The sequence below is a fragment of the Marmota flaviventris genome, chromosome 2 (assembly GCF_047511675.1).
Source record: "Marmota flaviventris isolate mMarFla1 chromosome 2, mMarFla1.hap1, whole genome shotgun sequence".
Taxonomy (NCBI): domain Eukaryota; kingdom Metazoa; phylum Chordata; class Mammalia; order Rodentia; family Sciuridae; genus Marmota; species Marmota flaviventris.
In genome coordinates, this window is record NC_092499.1 from 75,705,146 (window position 1) to 75,732,470 (window position 27,325).

General features: G+C 35.8%; 1 protein-coding gene across 6 annotated transcripts in view; it reads right to left on the minus strand.

Annotated features, from left to right (window-relative positions):
* The window catches only part of Tmem260 (transmembrane protein 260), a 100,151-nt gene extending 79,609 nt beyond the window's left edge, over positions 1-20,542 (minus strand). For 3 of the 6 annotated variants that reach the window (XR_011706649.1, XM_071608019.1, XM_071608018.1), the window contains exons 1-3: positions 20,343-20,542; positions 15,489-15,520; positions 14,612-14,763 (exon numbers count right to left, since the gene is read on the minus strand). Coding sequence is in view for 5 of the 6 variants with exons in the window: in XM_071608019.1 (XP_071464120.1) it covers positions 14,612-14,763; positions 15,489-15,520; positions 20,343-20,496 (338 nt within the window). In the remaining variant the exon portion in view is untranslated. The remainder of the gene's footprint in view (positions 1-14,611; positions 14,764-15,488; positions 15,521-20,342) is intronic. The other 3 variants (XM_071608021.1, XM_027929515.2, XM_071608020.1) reach the window with 2 other exon arrangements.
* Between the last annotated feature and the right edge of the window lie 6,783 nt (positions 20,543-27,325).

Genomic DNA, 27,325 nt, shown 5'->3' on the forward strand with positions numbered 1-27,325 from the left:
AGAAAGATGTCTTCCCTGTTCCTATTTATTCAAAGCTTACACTTTTTTCAAATTTCTCTTCAATTTCCAGGTTTCTATCCCATCTCTGAACATCAATAACATTTGATTGTCTGTATCGCTTATTTTGACCTTGTTTTTGAAATGTGAACTGAATTTGAACTTTATTTATATTGGAAGTACCCACACTCATGCACACAGAGGAAGAAAATGAATTAACCTTAAAGCATTTCTAACATTTTTAAAGGAACACCTCAGTTCCATCTGTCAATTTTATTTTGGAAAGTCCTTTCTCTACATAAAATATAAATTAGCATGCTTGGAGAAATGATTGATTCCAGAGTATAGGTGATTTAAATACAAATTAGTCTGAAACATCCTGTCAAAATAAAATTTTTTAAAAAATCAACAAATTCCTGTTTTTCAAATGAACTAGCTGAAGAGCCAGGTAACTTTTCCAAAGTACTATGGCAAGTTAAGTGGAGAACTAGAGATTTTAACTGTTAGTATAGCCATCTGGTGCCACTATATTGTGGGTTAAAAGATGAGTGTTTAGTTTTAATGTCAAATAATTTATCTTAATAATAAATTACACTTTTAACTGATTAAATATGGACCTCCTGGAGTCTAGAATAGACTAGAATGAAGTTTTGTTAATTATTAGAGTTGTGTTTATTTCCATGTTTTATCAAAACAACACATTATAATCTTGAATTGCATTCAAAACCCTCTGGAGTCAGGTTTTTGTTTGGGTACTGGGGATTGAACCCAGGGGCACTTAACCACTGAGCCACATCACCAGCCTTTTTTATGTTTAGGGTCTCACTAAATTGCTGAGGCTGACTTTGAACTTCCAATCCTCCTGAGCTGCTGGGATTACAGGCGTATGCTACCACACCTGGATGGAGTCAGGTTTTAAAATTACTTTTTTGAAAGGACAATTTGTCAAAGTTTAAAACCATCAAATGGTCAATTAAAGAGAACTGAGAAGAAAGTATAACTGAATTCTCAGGAAACTCAAACTCACAATCCATAATTTTAAACATGTTATTACACTCAGAAATTCATCCCAAAGCATTTGAACTGTTGATATTAATTATTATTAGTTATGAACTATGTTAACTGCCTTTTAATATTCCATAAGGTTTTACAAATTGAACTTAAAATTATCAATTTCAGTGATAAAACTTACCCAGTCACCTTAAGACTTACACATAGATACATTAGCATATTATTGAAGAGTAATCCCACAATAGCAAAGTGTATAATCTGAATTTTCCCTTCTCCTCTCCCAAGATTAGGATAATTTTATAATAAATAATCCGTAGTTTCTTACACCTGATTTTCTTCCATATCAGAGAAAAAAACTGTGAGGCTGCTGAGAAGAGAAAGTAACTGATTATAAAAAAAAGGAATGGAAATCAAACCTATAATCTCAATCTTTTTATTATCAAATGAATTTGCCTGGAATTTAAGGTAAGTCTATAGGAATTTGGGTTGTAGTTCAATATAAGTTGAAGAAAAACAAGTAGTGAATCTTTTGCCTCTCAATAGCAGTGCACCAGGGGCTGATTTCTCTACACTTAATGGGCACCAGTTACCCAGGCTTTTTAATTCTAGCTATCCTAGTGGGTGTGAAGTGGTATCTCACTGAGCTTGTGATTTGCATTTTCTTAATGGCTTAGGATGCTGAGCATGTTTTCCTGTGTTTACTGGTCATTACTGGACAGTACACATCCTTGGAGAAATGTCAATTCAGATACTTTGCCCAATTCTTAAATTATTTGTCTTTTTAAAACTGAACTGTAAAGTTCTTCCCAACCTCCTTTTAATACATTTCTTTTCTGCTAATCATAGTCATCCAATTGCTTTCAACCAAAAATTTTAACTGAAATACACTGCTTTCCCTCTTTAATATAATTTATATTATTCTTTTCAAGAGAAACTGTGTGACTAAATTATGAAAATAAAGGCTGAAGTTCTCATAGCCTTGTGGAAAACAGAAGAGAGAGAGTGTGCCTCCAAGAGCAGAAAGGTAGAATATGAAATATTTTGGATGCTCTGTCATCCCAAATAATACATTAAATCATAAATAATACTTTTCACAAATAATCTATATAGCCTAAGCCTTATAAACTTCTTTTATTTCAATATCATTTTATAGGCCAAACTCTGAGTCTCTTTTTAAATGCATGTACTTTTTCCCCCCAGAGTTATTACATTTATTCACTTATCAAATATTTACTAAATTTTACTGTTTAATGTGCTGGGAATACAGTGGCTAAAAACAAACACGATACTCAACCTAATGCAGTTTACAGTCTCATTTGCCTGTCTCTGAGTTGTCTTCCAGTTGGGATGGCCTGACTAGCTTCCATTAGCAGTTATTTTGAGCCTATTATACTGAAAGAATCAAGTGGGGTGGACTCACCAAACCACCTGTTTCCTCCTGAAGGCTGGAGCAACCCGATGGTCTGGAGCAACCAGAAGGGGTCTGGAGCAACCACAGAGGCCTTTGCACATGGGTGTGTTTGAGGATTCTGGATCAACCCACACCCTGCTGAGGCTCTCCTGCTCTGGTGATGATCTCAGCAATCTTTTAGGCCATTCTGTCCTTCCTTAAATGCATATACATTGAACACGATGCCTTTAAACTTTGACTTTACATTAAGATTTAGAATCCACTGACTGTAAACTTGTAAATTTGTAATATAAATTAGTGGATTAAAAAAAGTAGAGGTAATTGGAAACATTTATTGTGGAAAAACTCTACAAGCCCAGGAGAGATACACACAAGGCCTAGTAGTTAGCAATAAATGCTCAGCTGAGGTTGGAGACTACAGAGACTAGGTTCAGAGGAGCAGCATCAGTCCACATGACTGCACAGAACCAGGCATGGGAAGTCTGGATAGAGCCAACCTTAAGGAAGAAGGACAGAAGGATAAGAAGGAAAGAGAGCTCAAGTAATGAACCATGAGCCCCAGATTGGATTAAAGAAGGAAGTAAAGCCAATAGGGAGCTGAGGGAGGAGATAAGGATGAGCAAGGGGTTGTAGGTCTCAATTAAACTGGACAGTGGGGCATCAAGGAAATGAGTAAACAGAAAGCTAAAGTCATGCCAGGGAGTGAAAAGTAGTTTGGGGAAAAGGATATCAAATTGTTCAAGGATGGAACATAATAGTTAATTACCAAAACTGAACTCCATTGTTGAAAACAGCCCATGATTAAAAAAAAAAAGTCTAACAAAGCTCTTCTCAAAATTGTAAAATTTTTCGGTAAAATTAAGTAATTTGTCCTGAGAGCCAAGAGGTGGTCGGTACATCATGCAATAAGAAGTCTGCAGGTGGAGTGCAATGAAGAACAAGTGTGCAGCCTAGTGCTCTGACTTCACATGCATGCTGACAAGGAGATGGGATCCCCCACACCAGCACCCAGCAAGCTGAGTCTTTGATTTGTGCTGACAAGTCAGTAAGGCTAATAATGGTTTTCTGAAGCCTGGAGCCCTTCAATTCCTTCACTGATTCTGTAGGTAGGCAGTCTCATCATGTTGCTCATCCAATTTCCTGAGCATTTTTTGAGCACACTGTTCACCTTACTGAGATAGAGATAAATAACTAAAAAGCAAGCTGACATCAGGGATGATTTCATACAGTTTCAGGTCTGGCTAGGCTCATCTCTGCAGCCTCGGTCCCCTTCCTCACCCTAGCACACTACTGTAACTCCTGTCTGGGGACCCCAACACTCATAGGCTTTCTGGGCCTTTCTGTCATGTTGCACACTGTTGATGATCACTCTCCCAGATTCACTCTACTAGGTTTATGTTTGGGACACCACGACACCCCCAGTTTTCCTATATAAGAGCTATATAAGCTCTGGATCTTCCTTCTGTGTCTTCGCTGAATGTCTCTTTTTCCAATAATTCATTGAAAGCTGGGCTCTTCCAAGATTTCTTTCTCAGGCAATTTGCTCTTCTTAACTTTACAAACTCTGGTCAGCTTTATCTATTATCTTGAATTCAACTGACAACTACAAACTGAAAACACCAAATCTGTCCCTAGCACTACTTGCTCTCTTAGTTTCAGATTTATGTAACTCCAACCAATTGCTATATACCCATTCCAGTACCACTCCCCCCAACTCTGGATGTCCCATAGAACATCGCAGTTAATGGGCACCATATTAACCTCCACCCTCTCTGTTCACAAGGATCCTACTCCTGTACATTCTATATTCATGATTTTCATTATCTACCTTAGTTATTCAAGTTAAGAGACCTGGAGTCACCATCAAGGCTTCCACTCCCTGTTAAACATACTTCATAATGCTATCAATTTTATATCATAATTATTTTGAAACTAATCAACTTTTCTTCACTCACATGGCCACTGCCCTCTTTCAGTTATTATCATCCCCTGGAACTCAAACCAACCCAATAGTATGGTAAGTCTTCTGCCTTCACAACCATTCCTGATATTAGCACACTCCTGCATCTAAACCTTTAATGACTCCCCTTGAATCATAATAGAAACACATTACCATAGTCAAGACCTTTCATGTTCTAATCTCAGCCCAAACATAGCTTCATTTAACATAACCCCTCTCAAACTCCATGTTTCAACAACACTATATGACATGTAAATCACTTACTTATAAGCTGGTTCTCCACCTCTGGGTTTCTTTGTGAATAAGATTCTGTATATCCGGAGCACTGTTTTGTCTTCACATGGCTAACTTAACAGTTATTATTTACAACTCAGTGTAAGCATCACCTTTTCTAAGTTTTCCCTAAAGGACTTTCACTAAGACTAGGGTAACTTAAGACTAGAGACTAGGGTAGTTGCTCCTTCTCCAGGTTTTCACGAAATTGAAAAAATAGATATATATTTTAACTATTAAGTGTGTATTGAATAGAGAGAGTTTATTTTAGTTTATTTTATTGGTGGTGATTCTGGGGAATCAGTCCCAGGGCCTTCCATACCCTAGACAAGCACTCTCCTACTAAGCCATATTTCCAGGCCAGGCATCTAAACTTTTAACTATAATCAAATTAAGACACAATAAGGAAATCAGATTTGAAAAACATGCAACCCCCTATACAATGTGTTTCAAAGTCAAAGGAATTATTTTTGGACTATTAAGACCCCTGGATAATCATGTCAACATAATAGTGAATCATTCATGTGTATGTGTACATGTATGTGTGCCCGCATTCTATAAAAGCTATTTAACATTTTGAAAATTAAAGGTTTTCCCATTTATATACCTTTAAAAATTTTAGACACACTTTATTTTAAGCTTTTAATGGGCTTCAAGTAGCAACAGTTTCTAATTACCTCACCTTAGTCCAACCATTTTCAAATAATGCTTATAAAATCACATGTATGCCATTATTTAGAAAGAATTCTCTTTTTTATAAGTGTAAAAAGTTAAGACAAAAGATGTTTTGGTATTTGGATACATTTTGCATCTTTCAAGATCCATGTCCTTTATTGTTGTTGGGCTTTATAATTATAAAAATAGTGTCTTGGCAACAAATGAAATTAAGGGAAAAATTCAAGGATTTATTTTGGATTTGTTACATTGATTTTTTTAAAAAACACAGAGTGATATGGATACATCTTCTAGAAACTAAGGCATACTCATTTCATCATTCTGTATTTCAAGTCAAGTCTTAATCTTTTGGCAAGAGTACTGAAAGGATAATTTACTTAAAAAAGCACTTTCATCTTCATATTTATATGATTTATACCTTGTTTACAAAAATGCATATTTCAAAGGGAATAATAGAATACAGAAGGTTCACAATTTCTCATGTTGTCTTTCACACACTGATAGATAGCAGGGTGCAGTAGTGCACACCTGTAATCCCAGCAACTCAGGAGGCAGAGGCAGGAAAATTGCAAGTTCAAAGCTAGTGTCAGAAACTTAGTGAGACCCTGTCTCTAATAAAAACTAAAAAAGGTCTGGAGATATAGCTTAGTAGTAAAGCACTCCTAGGTTTAATCCCCAGTACCAAAATAAACAAAACCAAAAAAGAATAAGTAAAAATAATTAGAAGGGATGTCAAATCTGACATTTTTATTTAAATATGAGTTTTAAATGAAATTATTGATTTGAGCCCACAAAACAAGATATCTTGTATTATCCATAAAGTTTCATATGCAGATGAACTATAAACATGAATTCCCTACAAAATATGACAAAACTTTCACCTATGTAAAGACTAAGTCTGATGAATTTTTTCAAAAAATAATGACATAATCAAAAACACTATTGGTTTTCACTTGGCAATTAAGAAATCCTATTTCAATTTTCATTTTATTCTCTTGAATAAACATATCAAATTATTTTTTTTCAAAAGCAATTAATGTGCTAATGTAGAATCTTAAAATTAGCTCATTAAAATTGTTTTTTTTTTACTGAAATTGATAATTATTTTAAACAAACCAATAGTAAACTTGAGAAAAAGAAGAGAAATTCAAATGAAGTTGTGAATAAAGTAAGTCTCTTTTCACCAGAACTCACCAAATAGTGTATTTTCCATTGTAACTTAAGAACATTTTAGGATGAGTTAGCCACACTATGAGAAAAAACATTTTCCGTTCTCAATCCAGTTCTCATAGAGCAAAATCAGGGAGATATTATTTCAAATAAAGCATATAGTTGTAGAATCTAAGCTGACTTGTAGAAAAATAAAATCTTTTTTATTTATTATTTTATTTTTTGCAATACTGGGAGATTGAACTCAAGGATTTGCACATGCTAGGCAAGTGTGCTACCACTAAGCTACATCTCCAGCCCTTTTTATTTTTTATTTTAAGACAGAATGTCACTAAGTTTCCAAGGCTGCCCTTGAACTTATGATCTTCCTTCCTCAACCCCTTAGGTAGTTGGGATTATAGGCTAGCACCACCACACTTAGCCCCTAAAATAAAATCTTATAAGGCCATAACCACTGCATTATAAAGGACAGTCATCTGTCAAGATCAATAATCACAATCACATTTTTATGCTAATAAATATATACTTAATTCTATGGTTTTACACTAATAGAGAAAAGGTGATTCAGAATAGCAAATCCAAGTAATTGAAGTATGATTTATTTTATATAAACATATTTAATACTTCACATATAAAACATTATGAAGTACATTTGCAATAAATAAATCTTCCTAATTGCTTTTTATTTGGTTAACACTAAAATCATGTAGTTTACATTCTAGTAGTGAACAGTGTTTATGCACAATGAAGAAAGACATATCAAGAATATGACAGATAGTTTGGGAAAGGTGTCAAGTACTTTAAACTTCAACAAGATAATGCAAATGACAGAGGTTCCCCACTGAAGTGTAAAGATGTGATGCTATTAAAAGCAGCCTAAAGTATCAGAATTCTTTGATTAAAACATAACTGCCTTCTTTTTGGTCCACAAAATCCATGAGACCCAAGAAGCTTCCTAAGAAAAGTACTGATTGTGTAGTAGTTTCCTCACGGATGGGCTAGTATCCATCTGTTGACATAATGGATAAATCAGGTTACAATTTACACCATTGACACTGTTTTGCTATTGATGATAAGGTATATTTTTCTTTCTACTACACTGTATTTGATTTTCATGTGTAGTAACATGTTTGTCTAACCCTAAATCAAAAGGCAAATAACAGAAACCTGAAATTCATTCCAAATACACACGTGATGTACCTCATAAATTTAATGAACGCATTGGCCTTCAGTGTTACTTGTATGAAAAGAACCCAACATGGAGGCTACAGCACCCTTCCTCTATAGTGAGAACTCCTTGAAGTAAGTGGAATGGGAGTAGGCAGACCACAATGCAGCATATGAACAATAATGTTTAAGAAATTACTGCTAGTGTCAATTCATACTGACAACCAAAATGGTGCAAAGGATTACAGGAAAGAAGTACAATAAAGCAGTATACAATCAACAGCAAATCTATTATCCTTACTCTTCCATGTTTTTATCTTTCTGAGTTTTGCTCGTGAAAATGATACAATGTTCCCTTCTTGTTCATTCACATAATCAATGCCATATATTTATCTTTCCAGTCTACCTTGGGAATGGTGATACTGGGAAGCTAAGCTATGAAAATATAAGTACTGCTAAGGTTACGTTCTTTCAGCACTGGGCATGTAATATATGTCAAGTGCTCTGTGGGAATATTATATTCATGGTCGATTAGAAAGCATTAGAATGTAAACATTTTCAAGTTTAGACCTAATGAACATAATCAGTCATTGAAAATGTGATATGTTAAAGGTGTATCTCTGAAGCTACCACCCACTGGGTCTAAAATGTTTTTAAACATTTCCATAGTTTAAAAAAATTTGCAGATAAATTTACTGTAACTCCAGAAAAAAAAATCCTACCAAGGTTAATTCTCTTTGATGAGAATCAATCAAAAGGTAAACCGTTTCACCTGTATTTTCAGCTATGTAAATATTAACCAGCAGTACCATATAAAAGTACCAAGTATTACTCCTGATTTTAAACCACTATATAAAATTGGAGGAAAAAATGAAAAAGCCTTCAAAAAATGCAACTGAAATGGGAAAAATAAGATTATGAAGAGCTTCCATAAATAAGATATAATCAGACCATTTATATTAGAATTAAGATTCATACATTAATTAATAAATGACAAAGGTTTCAAATAATTCATTTTATTATACCCCATCAACTTATACCCCTAAAAGAAAAAAATGAACTAGTCTTTATAGGAATCACCATTATTTACATTTTACTAAGTTTTCATGGTATGCCAAATAACTTCAAAATGCAAGGCAATACCTTCTTGAGGTACTTCACAGTTTAAAATAACCCTCAAATTACATATTTTAGAACATTTTATTTGAAATCTGTAAAAACACACAAGACCTCAAGATTAGCTTGATAATGTTGATAGTATACTTTGCATTCAGTAGTAAAACTGAAACTGGTAAAAGTATATTTCAGCATATTATTCTCAAAGGCACTGGCCAACATCTTTCATACCCAGTCCTTTTTAACTGAAAACTTAGAAGATGTTGCATAATTTTCACAATGCTTAAAAGTATCTTAAAAGCAAGTTTAAAAATCCAAATAACTAAACCCACAGAATGAAAGTATTAAACTACATCAGCAACACCAACCAACTTAACAATAGAGAATATTGAGTTTGAATATGCAAAGTTGGGAAGTATATCTTAATATTTCAATTTGTTAAGATTGTTTTCTATTTTTATGGCTCTGAAAAGTGGCAAGTCTATATGAGTTATGACCTATATTTTATTTGTAATTTTAAGAAATACATGCATTTATTAGGGCAGTCATAATAACTGATGACTAGTTCCAGTGGCAAAATCTCGGCAGGAAACAGATTTAGCAATTTAAATGTTTTATAAGTTTTTGTAATTGAGGAAACTTTTCATAATCTGACATTTGTTAAAACCACTTATTAGAAATTATGCAGCACAGTAGCTGTGGAAATATGAGCTAGCTTCACAATTATAAAGTCAGCCTATGTAGCCCTCTCCTATTGTACATAGTGGCATAAACCCCACGGCGGCCTATCAGCTAACTGGCAGGCAGGGGGCTGCTCTATTCAAAGTGAGAGATACAAGCTGCAGGGCAAAAACCTGGCAGCTCCCATCTGACCCCACAATCCCCTACTGGTGACAGCTCCAAGCTCCATGGCAAATTAGGCCTTCTCATATTACAATTGGAGAAGACAGATTCCATTAGCAGTATCTGAAATTGAGTGGAGAGCTGCACTGTTATCAGACTTGACTCATAAGCACTGCTATTAATCAGAGCTATGATAGCATTTATATATTTCAAGCTATCTGCTGCCGCTGTGATATTCTGCTACAAAGGGTTGATGGGACTTAGGAAAGTGAACAATAGAGCTTTCTGGGAAAAGCAGAGTAAATCAAGAAAGTCTATGACTTCCGCACATTCTGAAGGGATTGCGGTTTACATAAATTTTCTCCCAATTGGAGATTGAGCTCTTCCTCATCTTACACATGGGATTTAGTTGTCACTCAATGGTAACAGCTGTGAAAAGGTGAAGCGGCCCACCGCTCAGAATATTGCCTTCGCTTTTAAAGCAATTAACCCATGAACAGGAGGCTACCTGGTGATATCAAAGGGATTAGGCCAGGCAGTGCATTATTAACATTTCCTTGAACTAATTCTAACTCTGACTAGCTGTCAGAAAGACTCTACAGTCTTAAAAGAGTTTTTGCCCTGCTTTTTTCCCTTCAAAATGAAGCGCTGCTATTTGAGTCTAATATGTCCCTCTACTTATAAAAAAATGCAAATGAATCAAGCTCTTAATATGCTTAACTAGTCTGAGTCAATGCAATTTTAATACAAGTACGAGAGAAATATATGATCAATTAACCAGGGATCAAGACAGATATTCTCCTGAATGGAAATTAATGCTCCAGTACTTTCCATTCTTCTTCAACTACAAAAACTTGGTGACTATTTGTTACTTATGCGTAGTTACTTCAGAAATTAGAAAGAGCTTCACATTATTCTCTATGGCAATAATCTAAAGTACTCTTTGAGCTGGAAAATCCAAATGTCCCTTAAGCAGGAGATTCTCATTCTCTAAGGTATGGCATTTTAATTTTCTATTCTTTATTGAATGGAATCTTAACGGAAGCTATAAGAATAGCAGATGGTGCTCAGAATCAAGTACTCGCTTTCCAAAATTATAATCAAATTAATTTTTAGCAACACAATGTTTAGGAATACATAATTTATAAAAATGACAAAATCCCATGCATAAAATATGGGCACTAAATAATCTGCCAGAACATATTTAAATACTACTGAAATTGATCGCAAGTTCTTTGTATTAAATAGAAATAGTTTCAATATACCTTTAATTATTGTTAATATTCATATATTCTAAGAAGCCTGCTTGACATTAAGAAATCTGATTTCTAAATACACTATGTTAATGATATTAGGGTTTTTACGCAAGTTTTCTAAGACACTGCCTTCTAGAAAACTGCCTATTTAATGGTTAGTAACTTTTTGTTTTACTTTCTTTAAAATAAGTATTGAATTTTAATTATAAAAACTAAAAGAGTTTTACTTTCAATTCACATGAGTGTTCAAGAAACACTGATGAATGGATTTTTTTTATAGTTCCCATTGGTCATTAATAGTTTGAAAAAGAAATGCTGACTCTCAAGGCTGTTGGGAATATATTCCCTGTCCTGTAACTATCAAAATAAATGATGTAAGATATGTTTTCATTTGAAACCATGAGCAAGTTAAATCTTCCCTGCAATAAAGCATTTGTATACAATGCTATCAATGCACTTTCTTCTATTTTAATGATCAGCACATATTAAATGTAGATGTTTGATGAGAGTGATTTTAGTACTCTTCCTTATTTTACTATATTGGACCTAATTTGATGTTTGCTAGAAAATAACTTTGAAATTCAAGTATTAAGTTAAATGATGTTCATATTTGTGATTTATATTACCTATAACTTCTTATTTTATATTAATAGGGTTTGGGAATTGCAAATAGAAAATAAGACACTTTAAACATCAGATAATCAAAAACTTAAAAGTCATTTACTTCAAAGGTCTTAAAAGGGAAAATCTCAGTTCCTTAAGTCACTAACTTTATTACATAACCTTAAAAACACAGATATGTACACAAATTAAATAAGAATTATTTCATACAAATGAAATGTATTAGATTAAACTCCTAACATAATGCATGCCTTAAAATGCCCCTGAAAGGGACAATATATAAATCAGAAACTGCCACAATCTTACTATTTTTAATTCAATAAATGACAGTGACACATACAGCTTTCAGTGTGCTGTTTTACTCATACACTTTCTACACTAGAGCAAAGCAAGTATAAATGAGTTCTTGCCAACCATTAGGAAAGACTGACAAAAAATGCAGTGTTAATGACATCTTACGGCTTTTAAAAGCAAGAGAAAGATGCAAGAAAAGCAAAAATTACACAGTAATGGGAAACAACGAATAAATTGTTCTTTCAATCTAAGTCATGTTTACTGAAAAAAGGGGAGCCTTTTACATCAACACATTTAAACAGAAATTTGCTTTTGAAATACAATCTTTGTTTAAAAGGTACAGAAGGTCTTTATGTCCACCCCAAGAGCTAAATATAGTGAATGCTATGTGAACAATTACCTGAAAAAAACCTAAACCTGTTAAAAGAATTAATTTACTGCACACCAGTCAGCACTAATCCCACATGTACAGTAATGTTCTCTTAAGTGATGGGAGGGGGAAGAAAGAATAAAACTGTTTCCTGGATCAAAACCCTTCAATATTCAACAACAAAATGGAATGATGATTTAGTCTGTAAATGAATAAAGTAGTGAAATGTCTCCTAAACAAATTCTGATAAAGGAGTCAACCTGTAAAGGAATATATTTACTGTATGCTAGGACTGGAAAAAAGCCATCACTGTAATGGCTGTACAAAAACTGTGTCCTGCTGTTGGGTTTATATTCACAGAAGAAAGGTTTTAGAGGTTAAGTTCAGGTCATACAACAAATGAAATTGTAACAAGCCAGCTGACACTGTATAATGTCTTCTTCCACTCAATCAATAGGCTACTGTTAGTCCTATTACCATAGAGATGGCTTCTCCTTTCTGAAGGGTGTCTATTGTTTGACAAAACAGATTTGCCACTTGAACTAGGTTGTTCCCAAAGGACATGTACCTTGTCAGTTATTTGTATTCAAAATAATGAAGTATTTTCATATTAAAACGTATGTGAGAGATAATATTGTTAGATCCCTTTTCGGAAAGATAGTAACTTTTCCAAAGTACTGCCTTACTAAAACCACTCAAATGCCTGGTTTAGTAATATTAAAGTTGTGATTTCAAACACACATTAGCAAGTATAAAAATTTATCATTAATGCTGCATATTAAAAGAAAAGGGTCACAGGCTAGTGTGCTTATCTAAAAGTCATATAATCAAGCATAAGCATTAATAAAAGCCATTTTTAATTGTGGACAACTCAAAGGAAAATTATAGTCCAAAGCTATGCAGTATTTGCAAAGGTTTTTATGTATGATTTTTATAGTATTCTCATGTGGAATGCCATAAACAATATGTTGACAAACAGAAAATTTTTGGAGATAAATCACTTTACTTGCCTAAGAGCATTTATATAGCTGTATAACATTTAAATAGATGTATGTTACATAAAAGATCCTCTAAAACAAAGATGAACTCTTAAAATAAAAACTAGTTTTCTTTAAATGTCTGTCTTAAAATATCTTTATGAAAATTAATAACTCATACATTTGATATACAACAGATGAATCCCAATTTATACCTACATATTTTTTAAAAAAAGATGATCAGCTTTTCTCTCTATGGAAATACTGACAGATTCTGAATTGCAAAAGACTCAGAAGAAATAATTCTAATAAAATTTATTCTGGTAATTTAGAAAAATAAAGTATTCATAACACTAATGAATCAGAGATATTATTTTTAAAATTTCAAACTTAAAGATTTGGCTATCACTGAAAAAAATGTAACACTAAATAGAAACAAATTAAATAATAAGCATTTAATAAATCATCAATAATTAAAATATTTAAATCTGAAAGCTTTTTACAAATAGATTTAAAAGTAAACATTGAGAGTCATAACTGTTAACTTTTACCTTTCTATAAATAACCAAAAAAGAATTTAGAAAGAATTTAGCTAAAGGGCAGTGTTATGACCATTATATTATAAAATATTAGTCTCCAAAAATTATATTTGAAATTATGTCTACTCAAATTATACTGTGTTTACATACAAAATGATTTTATTTTATTTTTAAAAACTAGAAAAGTTTTTGAAGAAGTGCTTTAATTTGGTTTTTCACATTTTAGGAAGTATAATTTATCTTTTTGCTATTATCCTCTTGGGCATAGATTAGACTAAATTAGGAGTAAAGAAGACAGAAACATCAAAGACAAATAAGTTAACCAATATCCTAAACTAATTACAACTTTTTTAAAGCAAGAGTAGCTTACAAACTAAGAAAGCTTTCCATCAGTAACTAAGTGTGGTCTAGTTTGCCTACCTTCCCTGCAGCTATATTGGAACAAAGTGAACTTAACTAAAACCACATCCCAAACATAATTTTCTTAGTTAACAACCTCATTTCAAAAAGCATACATGTTCATATTTAGAATATAATATATCTAGATTAGATCTGGTGTGAAAGGCAGCTGCCCATCAGCAATGCTGTGAGTAATTAAATGGTATTTACCATTTATCAAAAGATGAACTTCATATTGTTGAATTAAACTGGCCTATCTGCATCTTCACAAAATGACAAACCTCATTAGTTCTGCCTAACCAGAGAACTGTGATAATGAACCAGTGACACCTTCACCCCATTGTATAAAGCAGAACCAGCCATGTAATCATGTGAGGGGCCAAATGCATATGAAATTACTGTAAATGAAGAAAGTGAAGTCACGTGAGTTAGGGAAACCACTCAAGCAACAAAAGATTTTTTAAATGTATGTAGTTGGCCATAAGAAATCCACATCTCCAAATACTAAAACTTATTAACTAATCAACTTTACCTGAAAACGGTGAAAAAAAGTAATGATGCAGCTACTGCTCCAAATAAGCCACAGAGAAGATTGACTCGGTAGGCAACTGAACCAAAAGGAAAGAGTGTAATTGCTAGTTTAGCCACCAGTGTGAACAAAGGATAGCCAGGAGGATGGGCAACCTATGGAAAAATAGCAACAGTTAGAAGACTTTCATCTACGAAAAGAGTCACACCGACTTTAATTGAAAAGTATAGCCCTTTCTCAGGCAAGTAGAAAGATTAAGTGCCAAAGACTAAATGTTTAAATAGTGGTTTCCTATTGTAATCCTCTTGTGCCAATACAAATAAATATTTTCTTTAGTGGATTTGGCAGTGTCTATCACATGGTGTGTCACCTCGAAAAAGGGTGACATATTTCATTGTCAGTTCTCAAGCAGTTTGTTCTCTAGGTTCACAGTACATTAGGGTCATTTAAAAGGCTCTTGAAAAAAAGCAGGTTCTGAAATATCGTATTGGTTAGAAAGTTGAAAGACCACACTGCTATGGGATTACCACCATGCTGACAGTCGTAAGGTCTTGCCTAAAGGGATCATGCACCATAATAAAGTTTATTAAATAATAAACTTATTAAAACTGTTAACCCGATTTATTTTATTCTCCACAGCTTATACAAAATTTGGGGTGATAATAAGCCAGCCACTGTATATATAGTAAAGGCTTCGCTTTATAATTTAGTTTAATTGGATTTAAAACTTAAAGTAAATTGTCACGTACTGTACTTATAAGTTACTAAAAACTAGGGTTTGAAAATAAATTAATCTACTTTACTCCATGCTTAATTAAACTTTCTTAATTCCTAAAACTGTTAATGAGAGCATTGATTAAACAATAAAACTAATACTTACTCCAAGCTCATGTGCGGCTGTGATCAGTTCCCCTGTGAAAAAATAATGTAAAACCAATAATTACTATTAGAGAATGACACTCCTCCAAAGTTTTCAAAATCCAAATGCTTGCATTGGGGTTTTGCATTAATTTGACTGGATAAAACTGTAAATCTGTAGAGATTTAACAGCATGAAATAGTCAAAGAATATTTTCTCTGTTAGGTCTTATTGAACAAACTATGTTTGATAGTTTTCAATAACTGGTCAGTGGAAATACAGGTAAATTTCCATTAAAAAATGTTTATTTTCCCTCTTGAAAGTCATATTTACTTGAAAATACACAAATACTTTTAGAGAGCATTAGTATAATGTGCTGTATCGTCTCTCAAGAATTTAGCACAATAGTCTACAAAGATACAATTTATGTCAAATGTGCAAAGGTCTGAAGTCTGATAATTTATAAAATGTGCCATATAACCTTAATACTGGCATTTGCATACATTTAGATATTTTAAAACAATTTCCACCTAGGTTCTTTTGATAGGTTCTGCTATAATACATTTTTTTTCCAATCAGTAAATTATTATATGCTTTATAGTTCCTCATTGTTAGCATTATTTCTAGAATTATGATGCAGTAATTCAGTGCTTATTTGTTATTAGTTTAAGTATCCAGAGCATAAGGACTATTTCTGACTCATCTCTATACACTGTAGTATATATTAATGTAAGAAATCGGTCAATATTGATGATTTGCGATTAGTATTACATGATAAGAAAAGTACTAATGTCTGTTTTTTGTACTTCAGTAGGTACCAATACTCTGCTTTTAATTTCTACTGCCCCAGGTACAATTAGACTTTACTATCTCTGGCCTGGACTTCAGCAAGACTTGACCAACCCACTTTATCTGCATACTGAAATTGCTTAGTATGGCTTACTATACTTATTAAGACAAATAAGCTGGATTATATCTCCAGTATAAAATTTCTCAATGACTAGTCTCTACTTACTGAATTAAGTTCAGATTCCTCAGCAAGACATTCAACTCTAGGTTGCAAGGTCCCTTTGCCAGGCTTATCCATCAATCCAGGCTCATCTCAGTGAAATCTGAATACCCAGTGTTCCTCTGGAGTGGTCTTCTTTGGCACCTCTTAGCACTCATTTTCTCACCATGGAATATTTCCCCAGCATTCTCTCCTAAATCTTTCAAGGCCTAGTTCATTCAATTGCCACCTCCTCAGTGACACCTTTCCTTACACAACTCTCTCCAGCCTCCCCCATTAAAAATAATCACTTCTTTCTCCTTACAGAGCTTGCTTGAGTCTGTTTAGCACTTTAGATTGCCTTATATTCTGGCTAGTTATTTTCATTTCTCTCTCCCACTAAGTTTAAAAACATTATCTTAGCCATTTCATGATCCTGCCAAGACATCCCCATCTCCTCCTCCTCTGGCCACACAATCTAACTCAAGCCCTGAACATAGAACTTGATCAAAAGACATACCACATTGTCATACTTGCTACTCAAGACACCTACCTCATTCTTGGGTAAATGACTGCAAAATAGAAGTCCTTTAAGGGTTCCAAAGACATCTACTGCCCACTTAAGTCAATTACCTGAGGACTTTTTTGTTTTGTTTTGTTTTGCACTGGGGGTTGATCCCAGGGATGCTTTACCACTGACCTAATCCCCACTTTAGGACATTAAAAAAATCTCTGGAGATACTCATGAGTAGAAATTAAGGTACTTTTTGAATCCCAAATATTTCTTTTTAAATAAATTATTTATGGTCTAAAAATATTCAGGATAATTTTTCCTTTTGTAACTACTCTCAAGTATAGTTTTCTCCTTAACAGGTTAGCTCTTACGTCTGCTGTTCCAAACTCTTTTGATCATTTTTTTTTCTTGTTGTTCTTATATCTGTGTGACAAAGTATGAGTTCAAAATTTTGCAATCATTATTCATTCTCTTCCATTTATTTTTTTGTACTGGGGATTCAATCCACAGGGCATTTTACCACTGAGCTACATCCCCAGTCCTTTTATTTATTTATTTTTTATTTTTTAGACTTTTAGATTAGGACTAAGTTGCCAAGGGTACCTTCAAACTTGTGATCCTCCTACTCCTGCTTCAGGAGGATATGCCACAGAACACAGCTGTCCTGACCCTTTAAGCTGGTGTTTCTTCAAAGTTAAGTCCTACTTACATTGGAATTACATGATCATCGTTTTTGATGGAAGATTTCTTGATCTTACTCAAAAACTTGGGTCCCTTTAGGACCAAACTTGATCAAAAGACATACTACACTGTCATACTTGCTACTCAAGACACCTTTGGAACCCAAGTTTTCCAGGCAACAATGGGACCCATAGTTTGTTATCTAGGAAGCAAACTGGTGCAAGCTCAGAGTTGTCTACAGATGCTTAATGTTTATAAAACCCAGTTCCTTTCATATTTCTTTTTTCCTATTTCTTAAATGTTAATTATACTGTTATAATTTAACAAAGCCACACAATGCCATGGGTTTATGCAGTATAACTTAAGACTTATTGGGAAGAAGAATACATGCATTATTTTGTTTGAGATGTGTTCTGTTTATTGATAAGAAAATTATTTCGTAAATATTCAAGTAGAACAGTACACTCAACACACAAACAAAATGATCAAAGATATGATTAAACAAAGTTTCCATACTGTTATATAGATGAAAAACAGTTTACTTATTCCCCAAAATAAACATAAAACTATTAGAAGCAACCACTATTGAGTATCAAATTAAGCAAATGAGAACACCTAAAAAAGTTTGGGGAATATATACCTTTATTCTTTTGAGGAAAAATACTTCATTAATAAAAACAAGATCGCAGCCATAGGTTTTTTTTTCTTTCTTTCTTTTTCAGTACTGAAGATTGAATCTAGAGCCTTGTGCAGAGTAGGCAAGCACTCTATCACTAAGCTACATCTCCAGCTCTTATTTATGATTTAAAAATTTTGAGAGGATCTCAATAAGTTGCCAGGATGACCCTGAACTTGTGATCATCCTTCTCAGCTTCCAGAGTAGCTGGGATTACAGGTATGAGTAAACAACCATAGATTTTAAACAGGCTTTAAATATTATTACATCTGTGATGGTGGATGTAACAAAGTATCTCATAAAATTCTTTGACAAAGTATAGGTTACCAGTGCCTGTTCTAAAGGCCATCTACTTGGGTTTTTTCCCTGACAGCACTGACTTACTGTGACTCTGGACATAGCTTAGCCTTGGTTTTCTCATCTACAATAGGAAGGTAATAATAGTACCTACCTCAGAGTACCTGGGAGGGCTAAAACATCAGTCCATAAAAAGCATTTGGTATAGTTAGCGCTGGCATAGTTAGCGCTCACTAAATGTTCTTATTCATCCTATCCCATACTAAGGCTCAGACAACCATAAGTAGCTGTTTTAAAAACAGGTAATAAAACTATCTAATCTTTGAATAGTGCACTCCAATGTTAAAACTCACATCCACAAAGCTACTCCCACTATTTAATATAAATCTTGGAAACCTCCATTCCCTCGTACACTAATGAACCACTGAATAGGACCTGAAAGAAATTGGAAAGGTAATGAATAGAAAAACAGAATGTTGGGGAACTTCAATGTGGTAGGCAGCCTTGAAGACAGCTCCCAATAATCCCCAACTCCTGGAATTCTCACTTGTGTAATCCTCTCCCCCTTGAATGTGGGCTGGATTTACTGAGTCCCTCGAATAAAACAGGGCAATGGCATAACACTTCCAGGATTAGGTTACAAAATGACAGGTGTCAGACAGAGGTGCCCTATCTCTTTCTTTTGACATGTCAGCTATTTTATAGAGAGAACCGAATAGCTTGAAACTAGGTTGAGTTTAGAAGCAGATTTTCCTCAAATGGAGCCTCCAGTGGACTGTGGCCCCAGACCACACCATGGCTGCAACCTTGTCCTACATAGTGCACCTGGCTAAACTGCACCCATCTTCTGAATCTACCCCAATCGGGAGATAATAAACGTCTGCTGCTTCTAGCCACTAAATTTGGGGTAATATGTCATCCAATAAAAGATAAGTAGTACACCATTTCTTGAGGATAGAGATTTACTGCCTAAAGTTACAGCACTGTTCTGAGTCAATTACTGCCAGTTATAAGGCATTACTTGGATGATCCACTTAATTTGGTAGTAAAACAGAAACAAAACCGAGACTTTGTTTCTAGTCTCAAATACAGAACAAGAATGAATGTGAAAGGGCCCAGGAGTCGTGCTTTTCCTTTTATTAGAAGATGCTTAAAGCCACATCTGATCCCACTTTTTTAAAGGGTTCTCCAAATATTCTGCACGATTCTTTGTCAATACTCTGGTTTCAACTAAAATATCACCTCCTCAGAAGACTCTCCTGACGAGCTATTCTGAGACACTCTCTCTCAGTCACGTTTCCCTCTTATGTCTCCAGGATTTGTAACTTGTCTCTATGCACGCTAGAATTCTCTCAGGGAATCCATGCGCCCTTACTGTTATTTCCTTTTGTCTGAAACACGAGGGCTCGTTAAGTAACATAAGCGGACTAAAGGGGAATGGTAAGTAAAGTCAGGGTCGGAAAAAACGACCTGAGGAAGTGGGTAGGTCGGTGAACCCCCTCTCGAGAAACCCACAGGAGCCCTTTCTCTAAAGCCCAGGAACTAACGAAACCAGAGTCACTGGCATGGAAGAACTGGTTCCGAAGCATGAACCCCGCGCTGCAAACCAGCGGGTGCATGGGAGGCCCGAGCCCACTGGACTGAACCAGGAGCGGCGGCCGCGGCTTCCCGCAGTGGGACCAGGGGAGAGGGCGGGAGGGGCGGCCTGAGAGTACTTTACCCGAGTCTCCCCCCGGCACCGAGGCGGGCAGCGTGAGGGTGAACACTGAGGCTACAGCGGCGAACACCGTGACGCCGCCGCCGAGGCCCCCGGAGCGCCGCAGCCCTGCTCCGGCTGCCCGCCCCCCACCCCTGCCGTCGCCATGGAGACCCATGGATTCGGACGGACAGAGGACGCGGCTGGCCCACAGACTCCGCGCGGAGCCCACAGTCCCCGCGGAGAGGCGAGCGCAGCCCGCGCTGCAGCTTCCGGGTCGAGCTTCAGCGGCCGGGCGCACCTTTCCCGCCCGGTGGGGGCGGAAAACCGGCCAGGCATGCGAGAGCCAGGTCTGGGAACTTTCTAGTCACCATAACGAGTGGGCACGTACATCCTTATCTTGTGCTCTAAAGTGACCAATCACGGTGGGGAGCATCTCTGAGGAAAGCGAGCCTGTACCGTTCCTGTGGCAATTGCCCCCCCCCCCGCGCCATACTGACTTGGTCGGTTCTGACAGAGACAGAAGCGGAGTTGAAAACCGCAAGCAGGGAAGGGCTGCTTCTGCCACCTGTGGTGTGGGGTGGAACTGCACGAAAGGAGCTAGCCAGGATCTGATGGAGACCCTCAGTACCACCACCTTGAAGGAACCGAGTCCAGCCAACACCGTATGGGGGAGCTAGGAAGTGGAGCCTTCCCCATTTTAGACCTGAAATGACTGTCAAGAACTTAATTGCAGCCCGTGAAAGTACCTGAAGCTGATGACCCAACTAAGCCAGACTGCTGTCTCAGGGACATAATAGATGTTGTGAGTTTTTTTGTTTTGTTTTGTTTTATATATATATATATATATATATATATATATATATATATATATATATATATATATATTGTAGTTGGATACAATACTTTTATTTTATTTATTTTTATGTGGTGCTGAGGATCGAACCCAGCGCCTAGCGAGCGCTCTACCACTGAGCCACAACCCCAGCCCCTAATAGATGTTGCTTTAAACCAATAAATATGGGGTAATTTGTTAATCGACAGTAGAGAACTAAGATAGGCTGTCTTCTATTTCTTTTCCAAAAGCGCATGCAAGTAAATAATTCTGAGTGAACCAAGCATGTATTTCTTTCTTTCCCTTTTTGTCCATTTCATGTTTTGCTTTTGAGCTTTATAAAATGATAAACTTTTATTTCAAAAGAGAATAATTCTTTGCCCATATTTGGGAGGTAGAAATCAGAGCTGGGAATAGAAATTTGGGAGTTATGCATATATGGATGATATGACTAAATTGGCAAAGGCATAGTGTATGTAACAAGAACAAGGTTGAAGTTTAATGTTAGCCGGTGTCTTTAGTTAGGGAATGGCAGAAGAGACAAGAGTGGAGGAGAGTAAGGTGACATAAGAAGCTAAGAAAGAAGTAATGTCAATGACGTTTATGTAGTCGGGATTTGACACAGGTAAAGGATGATGAAGAAGGGCACATCTAGATTTCATGGGGTTTGAATTTAAACAATTTGGAGAATTCCTTAAACAAACAAATACAAAATGGCAGTCACAAATTTAAGTTCAAGGCCTATTCTTTTGGAGCTGTGAAACCTAAGTTTCTTTAGATTCCTGGTTAATTTTTTGGTTTTTGAAAATGAAGAAATGTAGTTCTCTGTAGCTGACTCCAAATCTCATTAAACCCATGTTGTTCCTATTCTATTTATTTTTATGTAGTGCTGAGGATCAAACCCAGTGCCTCATATGTGTGAGGCAAGCACTCTACCACTGAGCCAGGACCCCAGCCCTGATCTTTCCTATTTATAAAACATTTTTTTCTCTGGGCTCCAGTGACAGCACGCTGCTTTGGGTTTTCCTTTACCACTGGCCTGTCTTCCCTGGTGCTGCTTCCATCAGAAATCTAAATGATGGACTGTAGCAGGGCTATTTTAGACTTTCCTTTCTTTCTGCCTTCTTTCCCAAGGATTTTATTGAAGATTAAATAGTAACATCAAAGTAATATTTCTCAAAACTATACTTCTTCACTGGGCGTGGTGGCACATGCCTATAATCCCAGTGACTCAGGAGGCTGAATCAGGAGGATGGAAAGTTTGAGGCCATTCTAGCAACTTAGCAAGGCCCTAAGCAACTAAGAGAGTCCCTATCTCAAAAAAATAAAAAGGGCTAGGGATGTGATTCAGTGCCCTGGATCCAATCCCTTGTACCAAATAAATAAATAAGGGGCTAGGCACGTATCTCAGCGGTAAAGCACCCCTGGGTTCAATCCTAGTATCAAAAAAAAAAAAAAAAAAAAAAAAAGACACACACACACACAAATAATAAATAAATAAATAAAACTACTCCTCAATTTCTTCTTTATGCTACAAAATACCCATGTGGACCCTGACTTCTCTATGTTTAAATACTTTTTAAACCTGGTGAATTTTGTCTTTTTTCCACTGTCTATAAAATAGTGCCTGACACAAAGTAGGTGCTTGAATATTTATATAATAAATGAAAGAATGAACAATGAGAGGCCACACATCCATCACAGACTTCATTAGGCTACTAGTAACAGACCCTGCTACAGTGGCTCAAACATCTAAACATTTATTCTCTCATGAAAAAGATGTTAGAAGCCTGGAGGAATTCAGTCTGATTCTGGTTTGGCAATTTTCTGTTGCCCTAAGGACAAAACTCAGGTCTATATATCTTTGTACACCATTCCACTCAGTTTATACCCTCAAGGTTAAGTCCTGACTTACTGACCTAAGATAGCTGCTAATGCTCCAGACATTACATCTCTACTTGAGGAGAAAAGAGAAATGGAAAGAGCTGGGCATGTTCCATCTTTTTAAATTCAGAGTGTTCTAGAAGCTCCATTCTATAATTCTACTACATTTTCATTGGTCACAGTTGAATAACAGGGCACTCCTAGAGGCAAAAGATTCTGAAAAATTAACTTTTCAGCTGGACAACTTGTCCAGGGCTCTATTACAAAGGAAAAAGAAGAGAATGGATATTGGGAAGCAACTAGCAGGTGTAGTTGGATTTGGTGACCAGGAGGTGTTTCAACCCTGAAAGTTCAAGAGGTTCAGTTTCAGTAGAGTAGTAGATATAGAAACCTGATACCAGTGGGTTAAAGGTAGGAAATGAAAGAAGTAGAAAAGAAATATATTTGCAAAAAGCCTGACAGTGAAGGGAAAGAGTAGTATGGAAATCCACGGGGATTGAAGCTCCAAATAGGTCAGTTTCATTTTTCGTTTTTATTTTTGTAATTCCAATAAGTATTTGGAAAGAGACAGTGATGACGTAAAGATGTTCAGGACATTAGGGGGGATAGGACCAAGGAGGACAAAAGAGAAAGAAAGGTAGAAGGTAGAAAATATTAAAGGGAGAGAGAGTGGACTTGACCCTGGGCAGACGAATGAGATATGAAAGTATTATTTACTTTTTGTTTGTGCACTACTTCATTCCACAGTGATTTAGATTTCCACTATAATACAAGCTGTACGGTAGAGAAATATGGAAACAGAACTAGTAGAAAATATGTGACATTTATGACAGATTGTCTTATGTGATTGTGGGACTGGCTAAGGAAGTCTGACATTCCTGGGGAAGGTCATCAGGAAGGGCAGGCTGGAACTTTTAGACATGTTCTTCTTCATTAGAGAACCTTCAACTCTGCTCTTTAGGCCTTTCAACTGATTGAATCAGGTCTCTCCAATTATCTGCCCCTTATAATGTTAACTGACTATGGATTTTGATCATATGTACAAAATACCTTTACAGCAACACCAAGATTATGATTTGTTTGAAAAGTTAGGGATTGTTGTCAAGACAAGTTATCATATCCACTGAGTATCACAAAGGCCAGAAAACACATGCATTAGAAACAGAATATCAGACTGAAGGAAAATAAATACAGGTTGAATTTCCCTTATCTGAAATGCTTGGGACCAGAAGTATTTCAGAATTGAGAGATTTTTGGATTTTTGAATAGTTGCATACACTTTACCAGTTGAACATCCCTAAACTGAAATTCTAAAATCCAAACTGCTCTAAAATCCAAAAGTTTTTTGTTGTTGTTTGTGGTTTGTCTTTTTTTTTTTTTTTTTTTTTTAACTCAGGGGCACTTAACCACTAAGCTAAATCCCCAGTCCTATTTTTGTATTTTATACACATATATATATTAGTTGTAGTTGGATACAATACCTTTATTTATTTATTTATTTATTTATGGTGCTGAGGATGGAACCCAGTGCCTCGCACATGCTAGGCAAGCGCTCTACTGCTGAGCCACAACCCCAGCCCCTATTTTTTGTATTTTATTTAAAGACAGGGTGTCATTGAGTTGTTTAGAACCTCGCTTTTTGCCGGCTAAAATCTAATTTTTTTTAACCTTTATTTTATTTATTTTTTTAATGTGGTGCTGAGGATCGAACCCAGGGCGTCGCACATGCTAGGCGAGTGCTCTACCACTGAGCCACAACCCCAGCCCTAAAAATTCAAATGTTTTGAGTTTCCTATCAACACCCCAAAAGTTTTGAATTTCAGAGCACTCTAGATTTTGCATTTTTGGATTAGGAATGTTCCACCTACATAGCTCTGTAGTCCTATGATATCCCACATTTGGCTCTAGCAGTCTTGAAAATCAAACAAAAGGGATCGTTGGTATTGCCTCTCAAGTCCCCATTGAAAGACTTTACTTTCCCTGGCATTTATGAGAGGCAACTATTGAAACCCAATGGGAGGACTCCTCCTTCCTACTTGGTAGAGGCTGCCCACCAAGTCTTCCTGCTACTTCCCCAGTTAAGAGGGGTAAGAGTACCTCATTACTTTGGCCCTTGTGGCTTCCACTGAAACTACATTGTAGGTGAGGGCAAGGAAGGTGGCCTCCCTTTTGTTGGATGGTAAAAGTCTTGACTCTCCACTAGGCCCCTCTGACCCCACTCAGCAGGGAAGGGAAAACACACCTCATTATTGCTGGGGGTAGGGGCAGAAGGCTAGAAGTAGTCTCCAATGATCCCATCAAAAGGGATCTCATTACTACACAACTCAAATGAAAGCTCTGGTTCCTTCTTCTGCCTTCTTTGACACTAACCAGGTGGGCATATTGGGGCCCCTGGAGCGGATAGAAATCTAGACTTCTTGCTCCGTATTTGTCAAAGTTTTCACTTTGGTTTTGGCTGTTGTAAAGAGGTTATTTTCTAAAAGTATCTGATTTGGCCCTTTCCTGCCTGGTTCTTTAGCTAGAGAAAGCAGCCTTTTGTTGGGGGATTTTTTTTTTTTTTTTTTTTGGTACTGGGGATTGAACTCAGGGGCACTCAACCACTGAGCCTCATCCCCAGCTCTATTTTGCATTTTATTTAGAGACAGGTCTCACTGAGTTGTTTAGCGCCTCACTTTTGCTGAGGCTGGCTTTGAACTCGCAATCCTTCTGTCTTAGCTTCCTTAGCCACTGGGATACAGGCGAGCACCACTGCACCTGGCTTTTTTTTTTTTTTTTAAATCTATGCCTGTTGGGTTGCCAGCTTCTCTAGCAACCAATCTGGGATTCATGCAGCAAAAAGAAAGCCCAGAGATCTCATTACTGTGTTGTTTTCCAGATTCTAAAGCTTCTAGTTATCTGCACTCTTTTCTTTACATGTCAAAGTCTTGTGTGTTGATATTATATATAATGTTCAGGATGTTCAGTTTTGCTTACCAGGAAGAATGGGGAAAATTAAGTCTACTTTATCTGACTGGAAGCAGAAGTCACTCTGCTTTGTTTTATTCTTTCTAAATATTCCGAGTAGCTTCACAAACATTAATGCATTGAAATTTACCTAAAAATGAGTACTTAGAACTCTAATACTGCCCCAAAGCTCACTTGATAAAAAATCAAATGTGACTTTATCTTACTAAAACACACACACACACACACACACGTGTGTGTGTGAGTATGCATACATATATACACATTTATATGTGTATTGTATATAATATTACAATATATATTACATATTATTTATATGTTATATATTTATGTATGTGTGTGTGTATGTATATATATTTGGTATTGAAATTGAACCTGGGGGTGCTTTATCATCCCCAGTTTCTTATTTTTTGAGATAGAGTCTTGCTAAGTTGCTAAAGATCTCACTAAGTTGCTGAGGCAGGCCTTGAACTTGAGATCCTCCTGTCTCAGCCTCTCAAGTTGCTAGGGTTACATGTGTGTACTACAGTATCTGGCATGTCTTACTACTATTGATGAAACTTTATGCTAGAAACTTTATGATACAAATTAGATACCCGGAATACTATCTAATAAACCATCTACTATAGAACAAGAAAATACAAGCATTTCTGTCAAAGGTCTTGGAAAAATTAAACATTCAAATGTACTAGTACCCAAAGGAACTTCAAAGAAAAGTAAAGAAAAACCATTTTTTTTTCATTTTTCAAATTGTCAAAGGTATTTAATTTCTATAGAATGTCAATGATAAAGAAATTTGGTATAACACTTCAGAGGTCCATTTAGCTATGTTACCAAAAATCATGTAAAGATATTTATATAATTTTACCTAGAATCATCAGCAAACATATGAAAATGTATTCAACTTTATTAGTAATTAGGGAAATGCATGTTAGAAATACCAATGGGGGGCTGGAGTTGTGGCTCAGTGGTGGAGTGCTTGCCTTGCATGTGTGAGATGCTGGGTTCAATCCTCAGCACTACATGAAAATAAATAAACAAAGATATTGTGTCCATCTACAACTAAAAAAAAATTTTAAAAAATAAATAAATAATAATGGGACACTACACACCTACCAGTTTTGCAAAAATCAAAGTCTAACAATACGTAATATTGGTAAGTGTATGGAATAAAAGAAAATTTTGCTAGGCATATAAATTGGTACAACTGCTTCGATAAACAGGTATTTTTTTTTTTTAGTAGAGATGAAAATATCAAGTGCCTACACCCCAGCAAAGCCACTCCAGGTTTATAGTTAAGGAAGCCAAGAGATAGGTAAAAATA